The sequence below is a fragment of the Cinclus cinclus genome, chromosome 15, assembly GCF_963662255.1.
Source record: "Cinclus cinclus chromosome 15, bCinCin1.1, whole genome shotgun sequence".
In the NCBI taxonomy this organism is placed as follows: domain Eukaryota; kingdom Metazoa; phylum Chordata; class Aves; order Passeriformes; family Cinclidae; genus Cinclus; species Cinclus cinclus.
The window spans coordinates 14,805,180-14,823,456 of NC_085060.1; the positions used below are offsets into that span (position 1 = coordinate 14,805,180).

At 48.4% G+C, this 18,277-nt stretch overlaps 2 protein-coding genes across 4 annotated transcripts in view; one reads left to right on the plus strand and one right to left on the minus strand.

Annotated features, from left to right (window-relative positions):
* Positions 1–514: 514 nt before the first annotated feature.
* Positions 515–8,362, minus strand: HMGN5 (high mobility group nucleosome binding domain 5). Of its 3 annotated transcripts, XM_062502906.1 has the most exons (7): positions 8,323–8,362; positions 8,062–8,105; positions 6,879–6,908; positions 6,226–6,255; positions 5,727–5,777; positions 2,441–2,584; positions 544–1,268 (listed from the first exon to the last, which is right to left on the minus strand). In XM_062502906.1, the coding sequence occupies exons 2-7, from the start codon at positions 8,074–8,076 to the stop codon at positions 1,221–1,223; spliced, it is 318 nt and encodes a 105-aa protein (XP_062358890.1). In that variant the 5' UTR covers positions 8,077–8,105; positions 8,323–8,362; the 3' UTR covers positions 544–1,220. The 3 variants fall into 3 exon arrangements, with proteins under 3 accessions (XP_062358888.1, XP_062358890.1, XP_062358889.1); XM_062502905.1 differs by lacking the exon at positions 8,323–8,362 and having other exon boundaries at positions 8,062–8,320; XM_062502904.1 differs by lacking the exons at positions 8,062–8,105; positions 8,323–8,362 and having other exon boundaries at positions 515–1,268; positions 6,879–6,993.
* An 8,567-nt stretch (positions 8,363–16,929) lies between these two features.
* Positions 16,930–18,277, plus strand: part of SH3BGRL (SH3 domain binding glutamate rich protein like) — a 30,765-nt gene continuing 29,417 nt past the window's right edge. The window contains exon 1 of the mRNA XM_062502723.1: positions 16,930–17,358. Coding sequence (XP_062358707.1) covers positions 17,314–17,358 — 45 coding nt within the window. The 5' untranslated portion in view covers positions 16,930–17,313. The remainder of the gene's footprint in view (positions 17,359–18,277) is intronic.

An 18,277-nucleotide genomic window follows, 5' to 3' on the forward strand; every position in this document is an offset into this window, starting at 1 on the left:
CCCAGTTAACCCCGAGCACCGTACACAACAGGTGGAGCAGCAGGACTAGAAATCCCCAGTGCCTCAGGCCTGGAAAATGAAATCCACATTTAAACATCCTCTAGTGGCCCTGGGGGCCTGATCCTGAACCCCACTGAATCCAAGACACTTTGGGATTTGGACACAAAATATTCAAGCTCTTGGAATTCCCCATTGCTGGACTGAGGAACAGTTTAATGGGAGAGGTTTCTGCATTGCAGACATTTTTCTTATTAAATATATCCTGTAGCTGGTCATGGATGTGAAGAGACTTTCTATAAAAGCAGGTTTTAGCAGGAATTGATAAAATTGCATAAAAAAAGCTGTAACACCAGAACTGGGACTTAACCCCAGTTCACTGGTCTGCTCCAGTTCTCTCCCAGAAAGAGGGGGCCTGGATTAATGGGAGGTCACAGCTGAGGCAGAGAGGGGTTCAAGCCCCAGCCAAAAGCCCAAAGCTCTCCAGCTCCATGGGCTCTCCCTCTCCCACTGCAGCTCTCCTGGAATTTGGGTGCTTTCCAGCAGAACAAGCAACAAACCACAATCAGCTTTTGAGGAGTCTTTTTTATTAAGATAAATCCAGCAAAATTCCTAACAGTGGGTACATACAACCAACCTGCCCTTTTTGAAAAGAAATGTTTGTATTTCATTTAAAAACAGGATTACACTTTTATTTATTTATTTTTCTTTTTTTTTTTCAAAACTGACAAAATAAAATTACATTTGGGAAACAACAGATTTCTAGCTCTTAGGTTTTTTCATGAAAATAGCTCACCTTCTTTATAAAAGCAACCCACAGAACCACTGGAATGTTTCACACGGTTATTTGTTTTGAGACCTCCCCACTTTAAGAAACCATACAACACATACAAGGGAAAAATTAAAATCTGAAGTCTGTAAGCATGACTTACACAAAAAGGGACACACTGACAGAAGTCAAAAGCTACCACCACTTATTCTTTCCATGTACCATACAAACTATTACAATCACAAAATTTAAAAACAATGACTTTTTTTTTGTTGTTTTGTTTTGTTTGTTAGGGATTTAATTCCCAAGTAACCGAGATGAAGATGTTCCATAATTAAATTCATGCTAAAAAAACCTGCATTTATAAAATAGTTGATAAAAATATTCCTCTCTGTTAACAATACAGCATGGAGGTACGGATACCAAATGATGGAGATATAGGGCAGGGTTAACATTACTCGGACTTGGCTTCCTTATCATCAGATGCTTCAGCAGCTGGTGCCTAGAAAGGGGGTTAGGAAGAACAGAAATATTATTGGAAATGCTAACTGGATTCCAATCTAACCAGCACCAAAAGAGACCAGTTTGTTACCACAGACATGGATAAGGCTTTGTGTGGATAAACAGAAAATATTGACACAACAATGGGCTGGTAATTCATAAATATTAATTAGTGAGAGAATTTTGGAGTAAGTGCCTGCAGAGAGGCAGAGGTTTGGAATGTATTTTAATTAGGATCAATGATATGTTAGGGAAGTTCAAGCCCTCATCATGGGGCAGTGGAAGAATTATACATCAACCACAATCCCAGTACAATCCCACTCTGTCTAAACTTTGGGGAACCACCTCTCACCCTTCTCTATAAAAACATGCTTTCAATTTTCAAATCAACACATCAGACCTGCAGAGCTCCCTCAAAGCCCCTCTGAAACACATTAGCCATGCAGTGCTTTAACCAAGCAGCTCCTGATCTCGTTTCAGAAATGAAAGAATAAAGGACCCTTGCTGGATGGTGACACTCAACCCATGAAGACACCACTGTCAGTGACAGAACACTGGGCTGGGCTGTGCCACGGGCAAAGAGAGCCCTGAGCAAACACTGCTTCACTATCAGCAAGGAATCTGCTGGGACAATGCAGCAGCAGAAGATGGAGCCTGCAGCTGCACCTAGCAAAAGGCAGCTGAGGTAAGGAGCTGCCACAAGGGCTTGTGAGAAGAGGCTCCAGATAAGAGACAAGACCCAGTCTACTTTGCCAATCTCCTGTTGAATTGTTCTGAGGCAAATAATTGTTTGAAAGAATTGCGTAGAACTCAAAACCAGATTTCTGGCCCTGCACCAACCCGTGCTGAGCAGCAGAGGAACCCAGCAGTCCAGAGGGGATGTGCAAGGTCCTGGGCTCCACTGTTCCCCAAACCTTGGGCACTGCTGTGGGTTAGCCCTGAGAGGGACCAGGGCCAGCAGACAGCACCTGTGGAAGGGCTCCAGCACAGAGCAGGGAGGAGCTGCAAGGAGAAGGCCATTCCTGCAGGCCCTCCCTGGGCAGGTACCACAGCTGCTCTTGTCCTCACACTGTGGCAGTGGCCCCCCTCCACCCTCTGGAGCCCAGCAGAGCTCCTGCAGCTGTACTTCCAGCACATCTGGCTCTGTTCCCAGCTTCAGTGGAGCTAAAGTACCTCATTAGTTTTGGTATCTCCATTTTCAGAGTGGTTTTCTTCTTTAGCATCCTCTTGTTTAGTTTCCTCTTTGCCTTTGGCTCCTTTCTTCCCTTTTGTTGCTGCCTTTTTGTCCTCCTTTTTATCATTTGCTGCTTTTTCTTTCTGTTAAGAAAACAGACAGTGATATATTAAATCCTAATTTCCACCTTGTACATCAGCATGTTCTCAACTCCAAAACTCTCTGCACAACCTCCTTCTACCTCCAAACTTCCTATTGAAAAAGATGTGATCAAAGTTACACAGGAGAAGTATTTTCCTTCTGTCTGTCCTGAACGTGCTACATGCAACTGCAGAATAAAAAAGCAGCCATGGCTGGGGTTAAAAGAATTCTTATTTTAAATAGGCATTCAATTAAATTAGCTAAAAAATGCTGAACTGGCCTATACTTCTGCCCTGCTGCTGAAAGGCAGCCACAGAATAAAACCAATATGTGCAAACACCAGAATACTTCAGATGTCCTGTTAATGCCTATTTAGAAAAGTGTAACAAAGCTGTAGGCAAAGGACTTTCCCCCTCCCCTGCCAGAAATATTCCTTGTGATAATAAACCGCTTCCATGCCAGAAAAACTGGGGGCTCAACAGCATCACTTTGCTAACCACAAAAGAGCTGCATTTATTATTTAAGTGCAGTTTCTTATATGTGGATCAGGCTAAATCAAAACAAACCCTGAAACTCAATGCTTCTGTAGCAATAACTTTCCATAGGCAAGGTCAGATCCTGACCCAAATACCTGACCCTCATTAGTTTCCCTTCCAAGGATGTGCCTCTTGCTGCCAGTAAGTAACAGCACTGGCTCAGCCCCTTGCTTGATTAACCTACTTCCCACAGAGGAACCAGAAACCCTGCAAGATCTACTCACAGCTGAGTGAGGATAAATGAAAATTACTGCATATGCATTCATCTACAGATTTGTCTCAGTGACTACAAGTTCCCAAAACTTTACTTTCTTACTTCAATCCCTCAGTTATTTATGCACAAAGTTAATTTACCTTAAAAATGAGCTGCTAACGGCAAACTCGGAGTGTTAAGGGGCAAAGTCACCTGATTCTTCAATTATTAAAAATTCACCAAAATTAACAGCAAATCCTTCAATAATGCAGAAAATTTAAGGTCGGGCCAGCACATTCAGTGAGCGAGGGTCTCCTTCCTCTCTAACCTCACTCCTTAGTCTGAGGAATTTCATCCCACCTGGAAAACTCTCCTACAGTGACAGTCAGGAGTCCCTGCCTTGGGAATACCCAGAATCCTGGTACTGTTTGGCAGTGAGATTTAGAATTACAATTATAATCGCACTGCTTATCCCTTATTCCACAAGAAAACCCCACAACAAAGTATTAACAGAGCTAAAAACAATTCTCTGTGCTGGAAAAAGTCCTTTTTCAGAAAGCACTGGAGGAGAATCCAGGGAAACAGACTTCCATGGATGGACTGACTGGAGAGAAAGGGTCCCACAGGACACAACAGGTCCTCAGTTACAGCACTGTGTTCATTTTCCTCAATAATCTTCCTCTAGAGATGGCAACAACAGTTCAATAATCAGATCCTGCATTTTAGAAATGACAGAACTCCTTTGCCAGCTCCATGTTTTTCAGTATGGCAAAGTTTAACAGGTGAAATCTATTCTGACACACAGGAAACCATTCCAGGACCCTGAAGGCTGACAAGTAAAGGACTTGGGGCAGACACTGATTAAAAATGCTTTCACAATTCTTACTCCATCACCCTTTGCACAAGTGTTGATGCAGTTTGAGGAGCTCTGGAGTCAAAAACACAACTCAAGTATCCTGGTTTCAAACAGCACCTCAGGAGCAGGAAGACCAATGTTTTCCAAGTCCAGCTGGGGGCAATTCCCAAGGCACAGCTCCCAGGGCATCCCTGCATGATCCAAAAGGGAGACCACACCTCCCAGCTGTGCACTGGAGGCCCAAGCAAAGCTTTGCCAGTCCTTTACAGACCTTAACTCACGCATCCCTGTTCCTACAAATTTTCACATTCAGTTAATGCAGCTCTAGTGTTTAAACCCTGTGACATTTCCATGAAAATAAAAAAGCAAACTTGAGAAAAAACCCAGCAGCATGGATCATCCAGTGCTGCCTTTACCTGTGTGCCACCAGCAGCTGGCTCTGCTCTGCCTGGGGCACCAGCCACTAGAGGGAAGAGCAATGCAGAGTGTCCAGAGCTCCATCCAGCCAGGAATGGGGGCTGGAATTCCAGCCTCAGGGCCAAGATGGAATGGGAAAACCTTGCTCTGCACAGCACTGAGATTAGAGAGCTGAGCCCAAAATGACACGTGGGCTTCTCTCTTGTTTTCCACAGCATCTCTGCTGCTCCACACAGAGGATGTGGAGGGAAGCAGTTCCCTCACCTGGAAGTCTGCTGGGCCACAGGCAACTGCAAATTCCTTTTCAAAGGAAAAGGAAAAAACTCACAGTTCCCAGCTCATCATCTCCATCTGTAACCAAAGTGTCTCTCCCCTCTGTGCTTTGCCTACCTCATCACCCCAAACCACAAGGAAAATCTGTGACAGGAACAGGATAAAAACAATCACTGGAGTTTTGTTGCTGGGGTGTTTATTTATTTTTTTTTAAGCTGCAAAATCCTAAACATTTACAGAAAAATCTAACAAAAAAGCACTACAAACTGATAGCCAGGAAGGCTGATGATAAGGGGATGGAAAGAAATCCCTCATGGATTGCACAACTGCCCCCTTTGAAATTTCAAACTGTTGCTCCAAACTAAAAAAGAGCTTTGAATATTTTTTTTAATTATACTGTCAGACATGCCAGTGATTTTTGACATTTCCAAAAATATCCAGCCAAAGGGGTCTCTAGGACTCTGAGTGATTAAAATGTGATAAACTGATAACTAACTGCAGAGAGGGCCTCAGACTGGAAATATAGTAAGAAACTGTAATTAAAAGCATGATTTTCAATGCCTCCTCTAATTGAGTCTCTGATCTCTATTCCAAGCATCATTTTCCCAACAATGCATTATATGAAACTTCAGAATGGCCTTGTAAAGCAGCAGCAAAGCCTCACCACAAGGGATTTCAAATCTGCTCAGTTTACCACATTCCTTCAGTAGAAATTGGATAAAATTATGTCTTTCCCATTCTTTTAGCTCACATAAGTCCATCTTAAAGCTTTCAGGATAATTATGAGTAAGCAAAGTGGTTACTTGTGGGGGGTTTATCCCTGTAAATACCTTGAGAAGGAAAATATAAGTTCAGTTCAAGACCCTTACCTTAGGTGCTGCCTTTTTGGGCTTTGGCTCCGGTTTGGGTGGAGCAGGTTTCTGCAAAAAACATAAGAAACAAGTCAGGTGAATACCACAAGTACATATTTATATTTTTATGAGCATTATGTTGATAACTTTCGAATATTATTTGTTGCAAAAAAACAACGGGCAAATTACCAGGTTAAGGGGAGAGCAGGTGATTTACAGAGCCACGAGCATTTGTATGGAGATGTCCTACAGGGAACAAATCCATCCTGACATCAGTATTCCTTAACTCTGGATACTTGTGCCCAGATGGAATGTGCACTAACACAGACATTGTATCTCATGTGAGAAGCCTGGGATATGGGGATGTTCAGGGAACAGAAACATGGAATGGGAATTTTAAATACTGCAATACTCTAAGTGTGCCTTTCCCACTTCTGGGGGAAAAAACCCAATAGTTTATTTTTAACTGTCCCCATCCCAAGTGATAAAATACTAAAGAACAAATACAGATACTCACAGCAGATAGTCTGGCTGACCTTCTCTTTGGCTGCATATGGAGAGATGTATCAGTAAAATTCAGAGAGCACATAAAGCACAGCTTTCTCATAACTGCCACCCAAAATAACATGGCATCATGAAGCCCCATAGAAATCCTAAGATTTATGAAATTATGGGCATTATGGTGAGGGCCTTGCTAACTCCCCATCCCTGCAAGTGTCCAAGGCCAGGCTGGACAGGGCTTGGAACACCCTGGGATGGTGGAAGGTGTCCCTGCCCATGGCAGAGGGTGAGTTTAGGATCCTTCCAACCCAAACCATGCTGTGATTCCATGCTCCTTGTAGGGCCAGCTCAGGGTATTCTATGACTTCCTAGAAGTTCACCTTTGCTCAGCAGTTCTCTGCTGCCTCCACTTCACTCTGCTGACGTGGTAAGGGATGAAGTTTCTTTACTTGCAGGGGGTGTTCCCACTGGAACCTGTCCCTGACCTCAGCCCAGGGGCAGCTGCTGGACCCCCAGCACCACCTCAGGTGACAGTGATGGCCTCGAGCACCCCAAAACCAGGCACAGGCCACCCCCAGGGGCTGAACACCCCTCATGAGCTGCGTGGCCTTATAATTTCTGCAGAACCCCATAGGAATTCTTGGAGTGGGGACCACAGACAACTCCTACCTCCTCCTTTGCCTCGCCTTCAGCTGGAGCCTGCAAGGAAAGCGAGACACTGAGGTGAGAAGGCAGCACCATCCCCTGTGACTACACCTGAGCCCAGAGGGGAGCCGGGGGGGACTCACAGGGCCGCCCAACAACACCCGCAGCAATGGCGGCCTCCCCCAATCCCCGCCGCCTCACGGACTACAACTCCCACAATGCTCCGCGGCCGCCAGCGCTACGTCATCACGTCGAGTTCGAAAAGTTCCCGCCAATTTCCCCTCACACAACAAGGTCGCCGCGGGCCCCGCAAGGACAATGAGGGACAACCGGGAACGCGGCGATCGCGCCCGCCCCAGGCGTTTCGACTCGCTCCAGGCCTCCCGTGGCCCCGTGCGGGGCCGTGAGGCGCCTCGAACGGGTCGAAACCCCTCGGGCGGGCGCCTCGGTGATTGAGGGGCGACCGAGTCCCCGCCCCGCCCCCCCCAGCCCGCGCTGTGAGGGGAGGGGGGGGCGCCCCATATTCCTGCTGCCCCAAAGTTCTTGACTAGGGTGATAAATCCCTTTTCCCCCGCTTTCCTTGAAGGCCATTTTCAAATTCTGCGCCGCCTAATGGCCCCAAATTACCATTGCACAACCATCTGGTACGACAAGAAGTGGGAGGCAAAAAAAAAAAAAAAAAAAAAAAAAAAAAAAAAAAAAGAGAACAAAGGCAAACGCAGGAGAAAGAGGCGACGTTTAAAGACGAATCCAGCGGGGAAGGGCGCGATGGGGATTAAAACGCTGGCGGAGGTGGGTGGGGGGGACTGGGGGGGTCGTGGCGCAGGTTTTGAGGGGGTTTTGCTGCCCCGCGTTCTCCACAGGGGCAGCACAGCACTATGGCTGTTTGTAATCCAGCATGGAGACACTGCTGCTCCAGCCTTCTCCTCCTTCCCAAACAAAACAGCCCAAAAGTGAACTCGCCGCGCTGCCCTGCCCGCCCCGAGCCCTCTCCCTCCGCTCCCCGCTCCGCTCTAGGGCACACACCAAAAATTAAAAATGCAAAAAAAGAGAAACCAACAAAAAAACCCAAAAAACTCCACACACACACGCGCGCGCGCGCTAAATTTTTTACAGCTAAATTTCCGCGATTGCCGCTTTAATCTCTCCCCCTTCGCTCCCCATCTGCCTTCCCTCCTTTTTAAATTTTTTTTTTTTTCGTACTTACCTTTCTTTTGGGCATAGTTGCACCTTAATAGTTGATTGCAAAACCTAATAGAGATAAGATATCGAAAAATAAATGGAAGCGGCGAAAAACTGTTCCGACCGTCCTGCAAAAAAAAAAAAAAAAAAAAAAGAAAAAATAGGAAAAAAAACCCAAAAAATAAAAAGGAAGATGTTTAAGGGACCAAGAGTTAATTGCGGCAGAAACTGAACAAAAAAAAAAAAATCCCCCCCCTCTTTATTGCAAACAGTAAAATACACCAACACGCAACCAAACTGCATGAATGGGGAGCGCGAGATGGGCCCGGCCGCTGACTGACGGCCGCAACGGCCAATGGGGGCGCGGGGAGCGGCGCGGGGGCGGGGCGTGGGCGGGGCCGCCGTAGCGCGAGCGCCGCGCGCTTTCCGCGTGTGCGCGGCCCGGAGCGCGGCCCCGGCGCCGCCGCCTCCGCCCGCCCGCCGCCCCCGGGCCCCTGCCCCCCGCGGGCCGCCCCAGAAACTTCCCGCAAAGTTCCCGCAGGCCGCGGGACCGCAACATGGCCGCCTCCCGGCCCCGCGGCCTGCGGGAGCGCGGCGGTCGCCGCCGCCGCCGCCTCCCGGCCCCGCGGTACCTGTTGGAAAAGGCCGTGGCCCGCCCGTGGCCTCGGCCGGCGGAAGGAGGGGGGCCGCGGCCTTTGTCCGGCTCGGCCCCGCGCGGGGTGAGCGGGCGGTTTAACTCCCCGGGATTGTCGGAGCAGCTGGGGCTCGGGATGGCCTCTTGGGCTGTTGCTGACGCCGTTGAGATTGGCCCCGGAGCGGGGCCTGCGAGCTTGGGGTTGTTCGCAAGGTGAAGTCTCAGATTTCGGCGTGGATTAAGGAAAATCGGCTCTCGTTTCCATCATAGCTGCAATGTCTGGCAGTGCCTCCGCCATCTATTCTGTGTATTTCCAAAGGGAAAGCACAAGGTGTATTAATACCACCTTCAGGACTAAAGCATTTGCACTAAGACCTGAAGCAGGAGCTGCTGCTCTGAGGTGTTCCTGCCCAAAACCAGGACAACCCTTTCTAAAACCTACAATAAAGTGGATTCTGCAATCTTCCTAGAAAGCCATTTCCAGCAGCCAACTGGCCTTAAATCCCCCAAAGCTTTTCCCGACATCTAAACTGTACTTTGGTTGTGAATTTCAGCTTCTTTGTGCGGTGTCCACCAGACTCAAAGGATGATTAATGAGCATCAAATTCCAATAATGTTTTACACACCGTGTCGTTTCACATAATATTATCATTTTCACCCTAAAACTTCATTCTTCTAGACTAAACAAATTCTTGGAGGCCTCATGATCTCCTAGGCCATATTTTGCAAACCTTTTGTCATTCTTGGGCTCCTCTAGACTCCGCTTCTCATTCCTGCCCAGGTCTGTACCCAGTAATCAGGTTAATTAGGTAACAGATCCGAGCGTGGCATTTGCAGAGTCAGCAACAGCATCACCATGTTGGTTCAGACTCCTCCTGATCCCCTGTAATCCCCGGATCCCTTTCAGTGCTGCTCCCTGAACAGCTGTTCCCCTGTTCTTGACAAATTCATGGTGACTTTCTGATTTGTCACTTTTTACGTCACCTCCCTCTCCAAGGCCTGAGATGTCAATAGTTTATTATCTTCCTGCACTTTGCAGTTAAGATGAGCAATTTTCCGTCCATGGAGCCACCCTTCTCCCCCTTCCTCCAGTCAATGCTGATCCATCAATGCCATGACTGTTTTGTTAAAACACACCAATTATTTAGGGATGGCTCTGACTGGCCTCCTGAATCATGGGAAAGGCATTTTCCTCAGTGTAACCATGTAACCAATACAATCACACCTCCTTCAAGTTCTCCAGCCTTAATCAACATTTTAAACAGTGTTTCCAGTAGTTTTCTCCATTTTCTGAATTAAATGTGGCCTGAAACACATTTCAAGAGCTCTTGGTCTCTGAGTCCTCCATTACCATCAAGGTTTGCGCTTGACTTGCCTCAGGAGGTTTCTCCTGTCTCCCTGCAGTTACTCTTTCGTCCTTCCTATATTCCGGGAGAAGTCTTTGTGGAAGATAAATGGGAATTTATTGACGGGTCTGCCAACGCCTTCTGAACAACTTGCATGACCAACAGTTTGGATCAAAATGTGCAAGTGAAACACAGATTTAAAATTCACAACTGATTTTTGCATTATATTTGCTCTGCCTTCTTTTTCACCTTTACATTTTTTCAAACACTTTTATTTAAAAAAAAATCATTAAACCATAAACTGACCTAAATAATGACTAGTGAGAAGATGATTTCCCCCTAAAGAGACAGGATTAACTGCTGTAAGATGCTGTTATGCTGCAAGTATAAATGGGTGTAACTATGCAGGAAATTACAGACCTGGTTGTAGCCAGGAGAATAAGTTTATTCTGGAGCATTAGTTTGTAACGTGTGACTTTTTGGATGCTTTTGCCCAAACTGGATTTTTTTATTCAGTACAAAATCACCTAAGACTGAATTTATGCACCATCTCAAATCAAAGCAACAAATCAGAAAGTAATCTTCTTTTTGTGTGCTGCTGTTTCAATGAGAAAATTCCATGCTAAAATTTGAATTCTCTTTCTATGAGGAATCAACTCCAGAGGAAAATCCATCCAGTCTGCAAACAGAAACATCAAACCAAAAGTGACCAGCACAGGATGGTCAGTCTCAAAGCTAACACTGAACTCACAGAGTGATGCTCAAATGCTGAGCAATAGTTTGAAAATTGGGAATATGCTGCAGAGGAGGAGGGCCTGCTGCTGATATCAGAGATCTGTAGTACTTCAGGAATGTTCTCCTGGACCACCTTCTTGAAATGAAGTAGCTCAGGATGTTCCTGAATAAAGGCAGAACAGGTCACTCTTGGGTGACTGACTTCTCACCTTCCTGGAACAGGCAGTCAGATAACTGTTCCTTTCCTATTCCTTTGTGCTAAAATTCGTGGGGGTTGAAACATTAGGAGATTCATTTCCACACATTCTGCTCTCAATTTGGTTCATTTAACTGAGCAACAGCCCCACAGTCATGAGTTCAGAGGAAGGGAAATTAGGATTGTGTATGTGCTGTAGTCATGGCACATATGACCAGTAATATTAATACACTTTTTTGTGGCAAAATACCACAAAACACATTTTTGTGTTATGTATCTGGTGCTTAACGTGCCATTGTGCCTTATTTTATGTAACTTTTGGGATGAGTGGATTATTGATTTACAGAAGAGGTTTGTGCTTGGTTAATTTTATAGTTTGTCCTGGGTGATTCTGTGGTTTGTCCTGGGTAAAAATTGATTTATGTGTCAAATTCAGTATTGATTGCAATAAAACATTTAGAGCTTATTAATTTGGGAAGATGAGGATGAGGAATTTAAGATTTTCGTTGAGTCTGTTTATCTGTGCTTCAGCAAAACCTTTGGCTTAGCTACAGCTTCTTACCTGGTCCCCAATAGTGAAGGGGGTGACTACATGCTCCAGAGTTGTATTAAACATAAAACACAGGTAAGAGGATACAAGAAAGACTTCCAGGGAGCTTCAGGCATCTATCCCAAAGCAGGAGTTCACACTGGAGTTGTCTGGACTCCCTTGATAGTCAGCAGAAAAATGCTGGCACCTTTGGGAGCTGGTGCACTCCATTCTAGGATAGATGTTCAGTCAGGCATTCTAAACCAGAAAATGTATTTCCTCATCTAAAACGAAGGAGATTATTCACAGATTTGATGCATAAAAATAAATGGAAATGTCTATTTCCACTTACAACACACTGGCACAGGGTGCCCAGAGAAGCTGTGGCTGCCCCTGGATCCCTGGAAGTGTCCAAGGCCAGGCTGGACAGGGGCTCCAAGGGCTTGGAGCAACCTGGAATAGGGGAAGGTGTCCCTGCCCATGGCAGGGGGTGGAACTGGATGAGCTTGAACATCTCTTTCAACCCAAACCATCCTGAGATTCTATGAGATACAAGGTTTTCAGCCCAAATAACAGGAACAGTCATTCTGTTAATGCTGTTTAAGGACACTTTGCTCAACTGGGCCTTCAAGGGTGGCTGCCCTGAAAGGCAGAAGACACAACCCTAAAATCTACCAAGAGCCTTGTCTGGCTCCCTCTGACCCAGGACTGGGCTGGACAGAACACATTCTGTGCTCTGAACACTAAATCCTGCCTTTCTCAAGCCCATCCTGTGAGAAAATGGCAGTTCCCCCTGGCTCAGAGCTTGGAGTCAGCTGGAAGGAAGGAAATGGGGCTGCAAATCAGCATGTGCTGCCTGCCATAAGGAGTTGGGAGTTTTTACATATTTGGAGATGGCCCCTTGCATTCACAGTCTTGGACTTTGCAGAGGCCTCAGGGTCTCCTAGGACTGAGTCAGCTTTGGTCAAAGGGTCTGCTCACAGACTTGCTCACTCCCCAAATCCTCTGGGAATCTTCAAATGGCTTCTGGGGAGACTTCTAGTAAAGTAAGTTCAAAAATCAGTGCTAAAGGTAGGATGGTTTATGAAACTTTGCTGAGCTTTCTTGGTCACAACCCTCTCAGTTGTTGAGTCTCCCTGGGAATGGATTGTAAAAGCTGGGAGCACCAGCCATGTCCTGAGGCTGTGTGTGGAAGCAGTTTTACCCTCTCCGGGGGTGCAGGGAGGACCATCTGGCAATGGTTAGGTTGTTATTATTCACTGTGTCCATTGGTTCTACCCCAACCTGGTGCTTTGGCGTGAGACAGATCCTCAGGCGAGCTCCTGAGTTCCTGTCTGGGAACTCCCCACCCTCCTCCTCCACAAACACGTGCAAAAAAACTCACTGGAGTTTTCTGCCCCAGTGGTGTCTTTTCTGTGTGCTCCTATTAGCCCTTCATGGCAGACTGGTACTAGAAATCATCTTTCAGGCCTCCTGCTCCTGCCAAGACTGAAAAATGACTTATTGTGGGTTTGAATTTTTTTTGTAACTCATGTGTCAAACTGGTTTTTTTTACACAATTATCTTTATGTTTCACTTCATAGAGTCACAGAATCTCAGGAAGAGACATTAAAGCTCATCTCATTCCACCCCCTCCCAGGTCAGCAACACATTTCCACTATCCCAGGCTGTTCCACGTCCTGTCCAACCTGGCCTTGGACACTGCCAGGGATGGGGCAGCTACAGCTTCTCTGGGCAACCTGTGCCAGGGCCTCATAATCCTTCCAGGGCACAATTTCTTCTAATACCTAATCTAGATCTATTCTCTGTCAGTGGGAAGCTGTTACTCCCTGGATGTATCTGCTGTCTAGGAGTTGCAGTATTCCTTCCATGTACTTCTCTCGGGTACTCCAGGGTAACTCAGTGCCCTGCAGGAGCAGGCACAGGACTTGCCAGAGCCCAGGCTGGCTGCTGGCTCAGGGCTGGGAGGATGGATGGCCAGTCTGGAACATAAGGAGAAGCAGGGATTAAACCCGAAGTGAGGAGCTGTGTGTGGCCAGCCCCACTCTGGATGCAAGATTGTCTCCTAAACAGGGAAGTGGTGAGGACACCATCCCTGAAAGGGTTCAAAACTGTGTAGATGTGACACTCGGGGAGATGGGTTAGTGGTGGCCACGGCAGTGTGCGTGAACGGTTGTATCCAACCTTAGAAAGCTTTTCCAACCTAAATCACCCCAGGGTTCTTTGAAAGCACTGCTGACCCCCCAAGGCACCAATGCGCACGTCCCCAGGCCTCCAGCGTGTCACAGAGCACCAGTCGACTCCCTCCTCCTTTTCCCCCTCCACCTCCTTTTCTTCCTCCACCTCTTCCTCCTCCGCTCGGGCCGAGGGGAGCGGGCCGGGCCCTGGCCGCGGTCCCGCCGAGCGCCAGCAGGGGGCGCGCCCCGGCAGCCAGCGCGGGGCCAGGGGGAGCTGAGCCGGGCCTGGGGGAGTTGAGCCGGGCCTGGGGGAGTTGAGCCGGGCCTGGGGGAGTTGAGCCGGGCCTGGGGGGGCCTGGGGGAGCTGAGCCGGGCCTGGGGGAGTTGAGCCGGGCCTGGGGGGGCCTGGGGGAGCTGAGCCGGGCCAGGGGGAGCTGAGCCGGGCCTGGGGGAGCTGAGCCGGGCCTGGGGGAGCTGAGCCGGGCCTGGGGGGGCCTGGGGGAGCTGAGCCGGGCCAGGGGGAGCTGAGCCGGGCCTGGGGGAGCTGAGCCGGGCCTGGGGGGGCTGAGCCGAGCCAGGGGGAGCTGAGCCGGGCCTGGGGGAGCTGAGCCGGGCCTGGGGGAGCTGAGCCGAGCCAGGGGGAGCTGAGCCGAGCCAGGGGGAGCTGAGCCGGGCCTGGGGAAGCTGAGCCGGGCCAGGGGAAGCTGAGCCGGGCCAGGGGGAGCTGGACTGGGCCTGGGGGACCTGAGCCGGGTCTGGGGGAGCTGAGCCGGGCCAGGGGGAGCTGGGCCGGGCCAGGGGGAGCTGGGCCGAGTCTGGAGGAGCTGAGCTGGGCAATTTAGCCATAATTGCACATTAATCAAGGACACCTGGAATTGCTGAGGTCCAGACGAGGAAAATCTCTTGGACTTCCCTTCTCTTGGAGCAGGGGAGCAGTTTCCACCTTCATGGGATGCAGCAGGACACAGGCAAAGCCAGGAGACACGCTGTCAGTCACCATTCCCTTTGGCTACAGTTACTGCCAGGCTGGGACTGAGAATGAAGCATGGATTTCTGATTTCCTGTTGAGAGCACTGAGCTGACATCCCTTGCCCATCACACCTTCTCCGTTTCACACAGATCCAGATCATCTCCTCTGGCGCAAGCAGGATCCAAGAGCGGACCCTGGCGCAGCCTCAGGTTACTCACAGGTGGAGTCTGGATTAATTTCTCTCAGTGGTTACAAAGCTGCTGTGGAGCATGTTCTTCTTGACCTTTTGGACAAGAGGGAATTTGCACTTGATTGCTGCAGTATCTTTCATTGTGAGATTCTCTTACAGTTCTATTTTAAAACAGCTTAATTTGCCAACACTAGGAAGGCTCCATCCTTGCATGTGCTCTAAGGAAAGAGCAAGGGGATCTTTGCCATCACTGGCAGTGTTTTACTGTGAAATCCCAGGATGACTCTGGGATGGCCAATTCCTTGGGCTATACTTGGGGGAGCACCTAAAATTTGGTCGTTTTGCTTTAGGTTTTGGTCTACTTTGAGAAAGATGTTTTCACAGCTTCCCACATGTTTAACAGTGGAAACAACACAACACCGTGAATTTTACAGGAGTATCGTGGGAATAGAAAACATCACACTTTCCCACCAATAAAGTAGAAAATTTACTTTTATGAGTCAAGAGAACTAAGTTGTGTCAGCAATACCTGATTCATGTATTGCACTTAATTTAATAAATCTCATTTCATGAAGATAAAATGCCTCCTAGAGTGCACTTTGGAGAGCAGTGATGATAGCAGCGTTTTTAGGAGGCAGGAGGATGAGGTACAGCTTGCTCCAGGTGAATCTTACCTCTCAGGAGCTGATTCCGAGTCTCCAGGGTGAGGAGAGCTGGCAGGCAGGAGCATGATAGGGGAGCCCAAAGTTCAAGTGACCCTTCCTCTCCCATTCTCCACCTGCATTTTTTCCTTTCTGATAAGCTGTGGTTTCTCCCTCCTGCGTTCCTTGCCATGAATCAGGTTACACACTGGAGCCAACAGGAATTCCCGGGGTGTTTCTGAAGCAGCTAAGAAGGGGCTGCACAAAAACAACTGAAGAAACATTCCTTGAAGAATTTTAATCTCCTGGATTTAACTCAGTTTGTTTTAAACAGGTTAGAAAGTACACAATTTATTTTATTAGATCTTGAAATTCCTTGAACCAGGGAATTTTTATGGCATACCATCATCCTCAATAAGTTTTGGTTTACTGCTTTTTCAAACATACTTTAAACTCATGACTGCTTCAAAGATTCAGATAAGTATCATAAGTAATATCAAGTTGAGGGATGTCCTCCTCGAAACAGTTTTCTTTCATTTACTATTGGCAAATTAATAGAGCACATATAGATTATTTAATTCAATACTTTTTAATTCAATGTGTTTTAAAAAAATATAATATTTTTTTGTTAGAAAAACTAATAATTTGAAACAGGAAAGCTTGTTTGGAAGACTAATTTCAGAAATTCCTCCTTGTTTTTTGCCAAGGGCAGAACAAACATCTTGCTTTCATCTTAGCTTGTAGGTGTAAAATTGCAGCTTCCTGGGCTTAGCACTGTACATATTTTCCATTTGCTGTGAACCTGCTATCAGAATAGATAATAAAATATATATGAGGTAATAGTTGGAGTACCAGAGGCAAGTGAGAGACAGGTGTTGGATATAAATTTCCTTCAATAGTGTGTCACCATGACTGTAACAATTAAAAATGTGAAGGATTCGATGCCTGTTTCTGTGTGTGGAAGATACTTTACAAGAACCACAGGAATGCGAAGAACTCCACCGGATGCCACCTGTCCTTTGGCATGGGCTGGCACATCACTTGGGCAGTATCTTCCACGCTGGAATAGACTTTAAAAGGAAATTCTTAATTCTAAACAATATTTCCCAAAAGCAGCCACCCATGCCTAACTTCTGGTGCCCCAGATCGAGGTGAGCGGCCGAGGCACGGGACTGGCCGTGCTGCCGCTGCCCGGGCGGGGCAGGGCCACGGCGGCTGAGGGCAGCCGGGAACGGCGGAGCCCAGCACGGGGCCATCGGTGCCGGGGAGCCGGCCGTGAGGGGAGAGGCCATGAAGAAACCCGGCCGTGAGGGGAGCCGGCCGTGAGGGGAGAGGCCATGAGGAAACCCGGCCGTGAGGGGAGAGGCCATGAGGAAACTCGGCCGTGAGGGGAGAGGCCATGAGGAAACCCGGCCGTGAGGGGAAGCAGCCGCTGCCATGGCGACCCCCCACGCTTGGCTCCCCTCCCTCCCTCTCTGTGTCCCCCGCCGCTCTCGCCCCACCCGAGCCCCCGCGTCCCCTCGGCGCGGCCCCGCCACCATGGCTCCTCCGCCCCCTCCCCTGCACGTCTCGCGCGGTTCGTTGAAAACGCTCCTCCTCTCCCATTTCTTTCTTCTTTTTATTTTTTCAAATTTTTCTTTTCCTTCCCTTTTTAAAAAACTATTCATTTATTTAATTAATTTTTAAAAAAAAACCCTTTTCCGCCCTTCCGGGCTCGGGCCGTGGCAGCTGCGGAGCGAGGCGGGGCGAACGCTCCCGCCGCCTCCCCGCGCCCGCCCTCCCGCCTCAGCCCCAGCCCGCGCCCGAGCCGCCCTCACACACCCACCGCCCGCCCGGCTCCGCATCCTGCAGCTCCCAGCATGGTTATCAAGGTCTACATCGCGTCTTCCTCCGGATCCACGGCGGTAAGCGGCGCCCAGGGGAAACTTGTGCCGGGCGGGGGACGCGGGTGGCGGCCGGGCAGCGTGGGGAGAGGCCGGGGCAGCCGCGGTCCCCTCACGGCGCCTGGCGCTGTGCGGGCGGTGCTGCGGGTGCCGCCGACGGAAAGCGGCATTTCCTCGGTGATCCCGCACCCCTCGCCCTGCGCTGGGAAGGCAGAGCCAGCACTGTTTGGGTTTTTTGTTTTTGCTGTTCTTGAAGTTCAATTCTAAATGTGTCGCCCGTCATTTGGTTTGGATGAGTTTATTCCTCGTTGAGTGTGGCAGGCGTGTGTGGCCGCTGTCCCAGTAGCCTCTGGTTCTTGCCCTGTTGGGAATACTGGATTTCGCTTTTCCTGCCCCCAGTCTGTTGTAGGCAGTGCTCGGACTCTGTTTTTCAAAGGGAAAATGAAGAGATACACAGAAATAGCGGGATTTGTGCCTAGGTTCAGGTGTCGCTCTGTATCCTCAGGTTCATCTGGTTTCTGTTTGATCCATGTGGGAGATACTCCGAGCCTGAAATCCGGGGGATTTGGTTGCACTTGCCATGGATGTGCTAGAACTACAAAATGCCAGGGACTCAGAAAATGCCAGCTACTGCCGTTAATGATCAGTGACTTTTACTGTGAGGAGATAAAGAGTCTGAACTGTGGCTGTATGATGACCTTTTCCTGACGCTGTTCATGCTTCAGATCCCCAAACTTTAGGAGGACAGTGATGTACAGAAGATAAAAACAAACCCTTGCTGCATTCTCTGTTTTTTTTTTTTTTTTTGCTTGAGTGCAGACACTGGTCTGTGGGCTTCAGCAGATCAAATACCAGTTGGTCAGCTTGGGGTGATGGACTGCAGATGGCACAGGAGCCTGTGCCTCAGGTGTCCCTGCTGTCCCTCACTTCTCGGGTCATT

Excerpts from the sequence above, each read along its gene's own strand:
- HMGN5 (XM_062502904.1), bottom strand. The coding sequence starts at position 6,950 with ATGGTGCTGCCTTCTCACCTCAGTGTCTCGCTTTCCTTGCAGGCTCCA. Across the intron at positions 2,585-5,726 it reads CCAAAAAGGCAGCACCTAAG|AAAGAAAAAGCAGCAAATGA; the intron begins GTAAGGGTCTTG and ends TTTTCTTAACAG. Across the intron at positions 1,269-2,440 it reads GAGATACCAAAACTAATGAG|GCACCAGCTGCTGAAGCATC; the intron begins GTACTTTAGCTC and ends CCCCCTTTCTAG.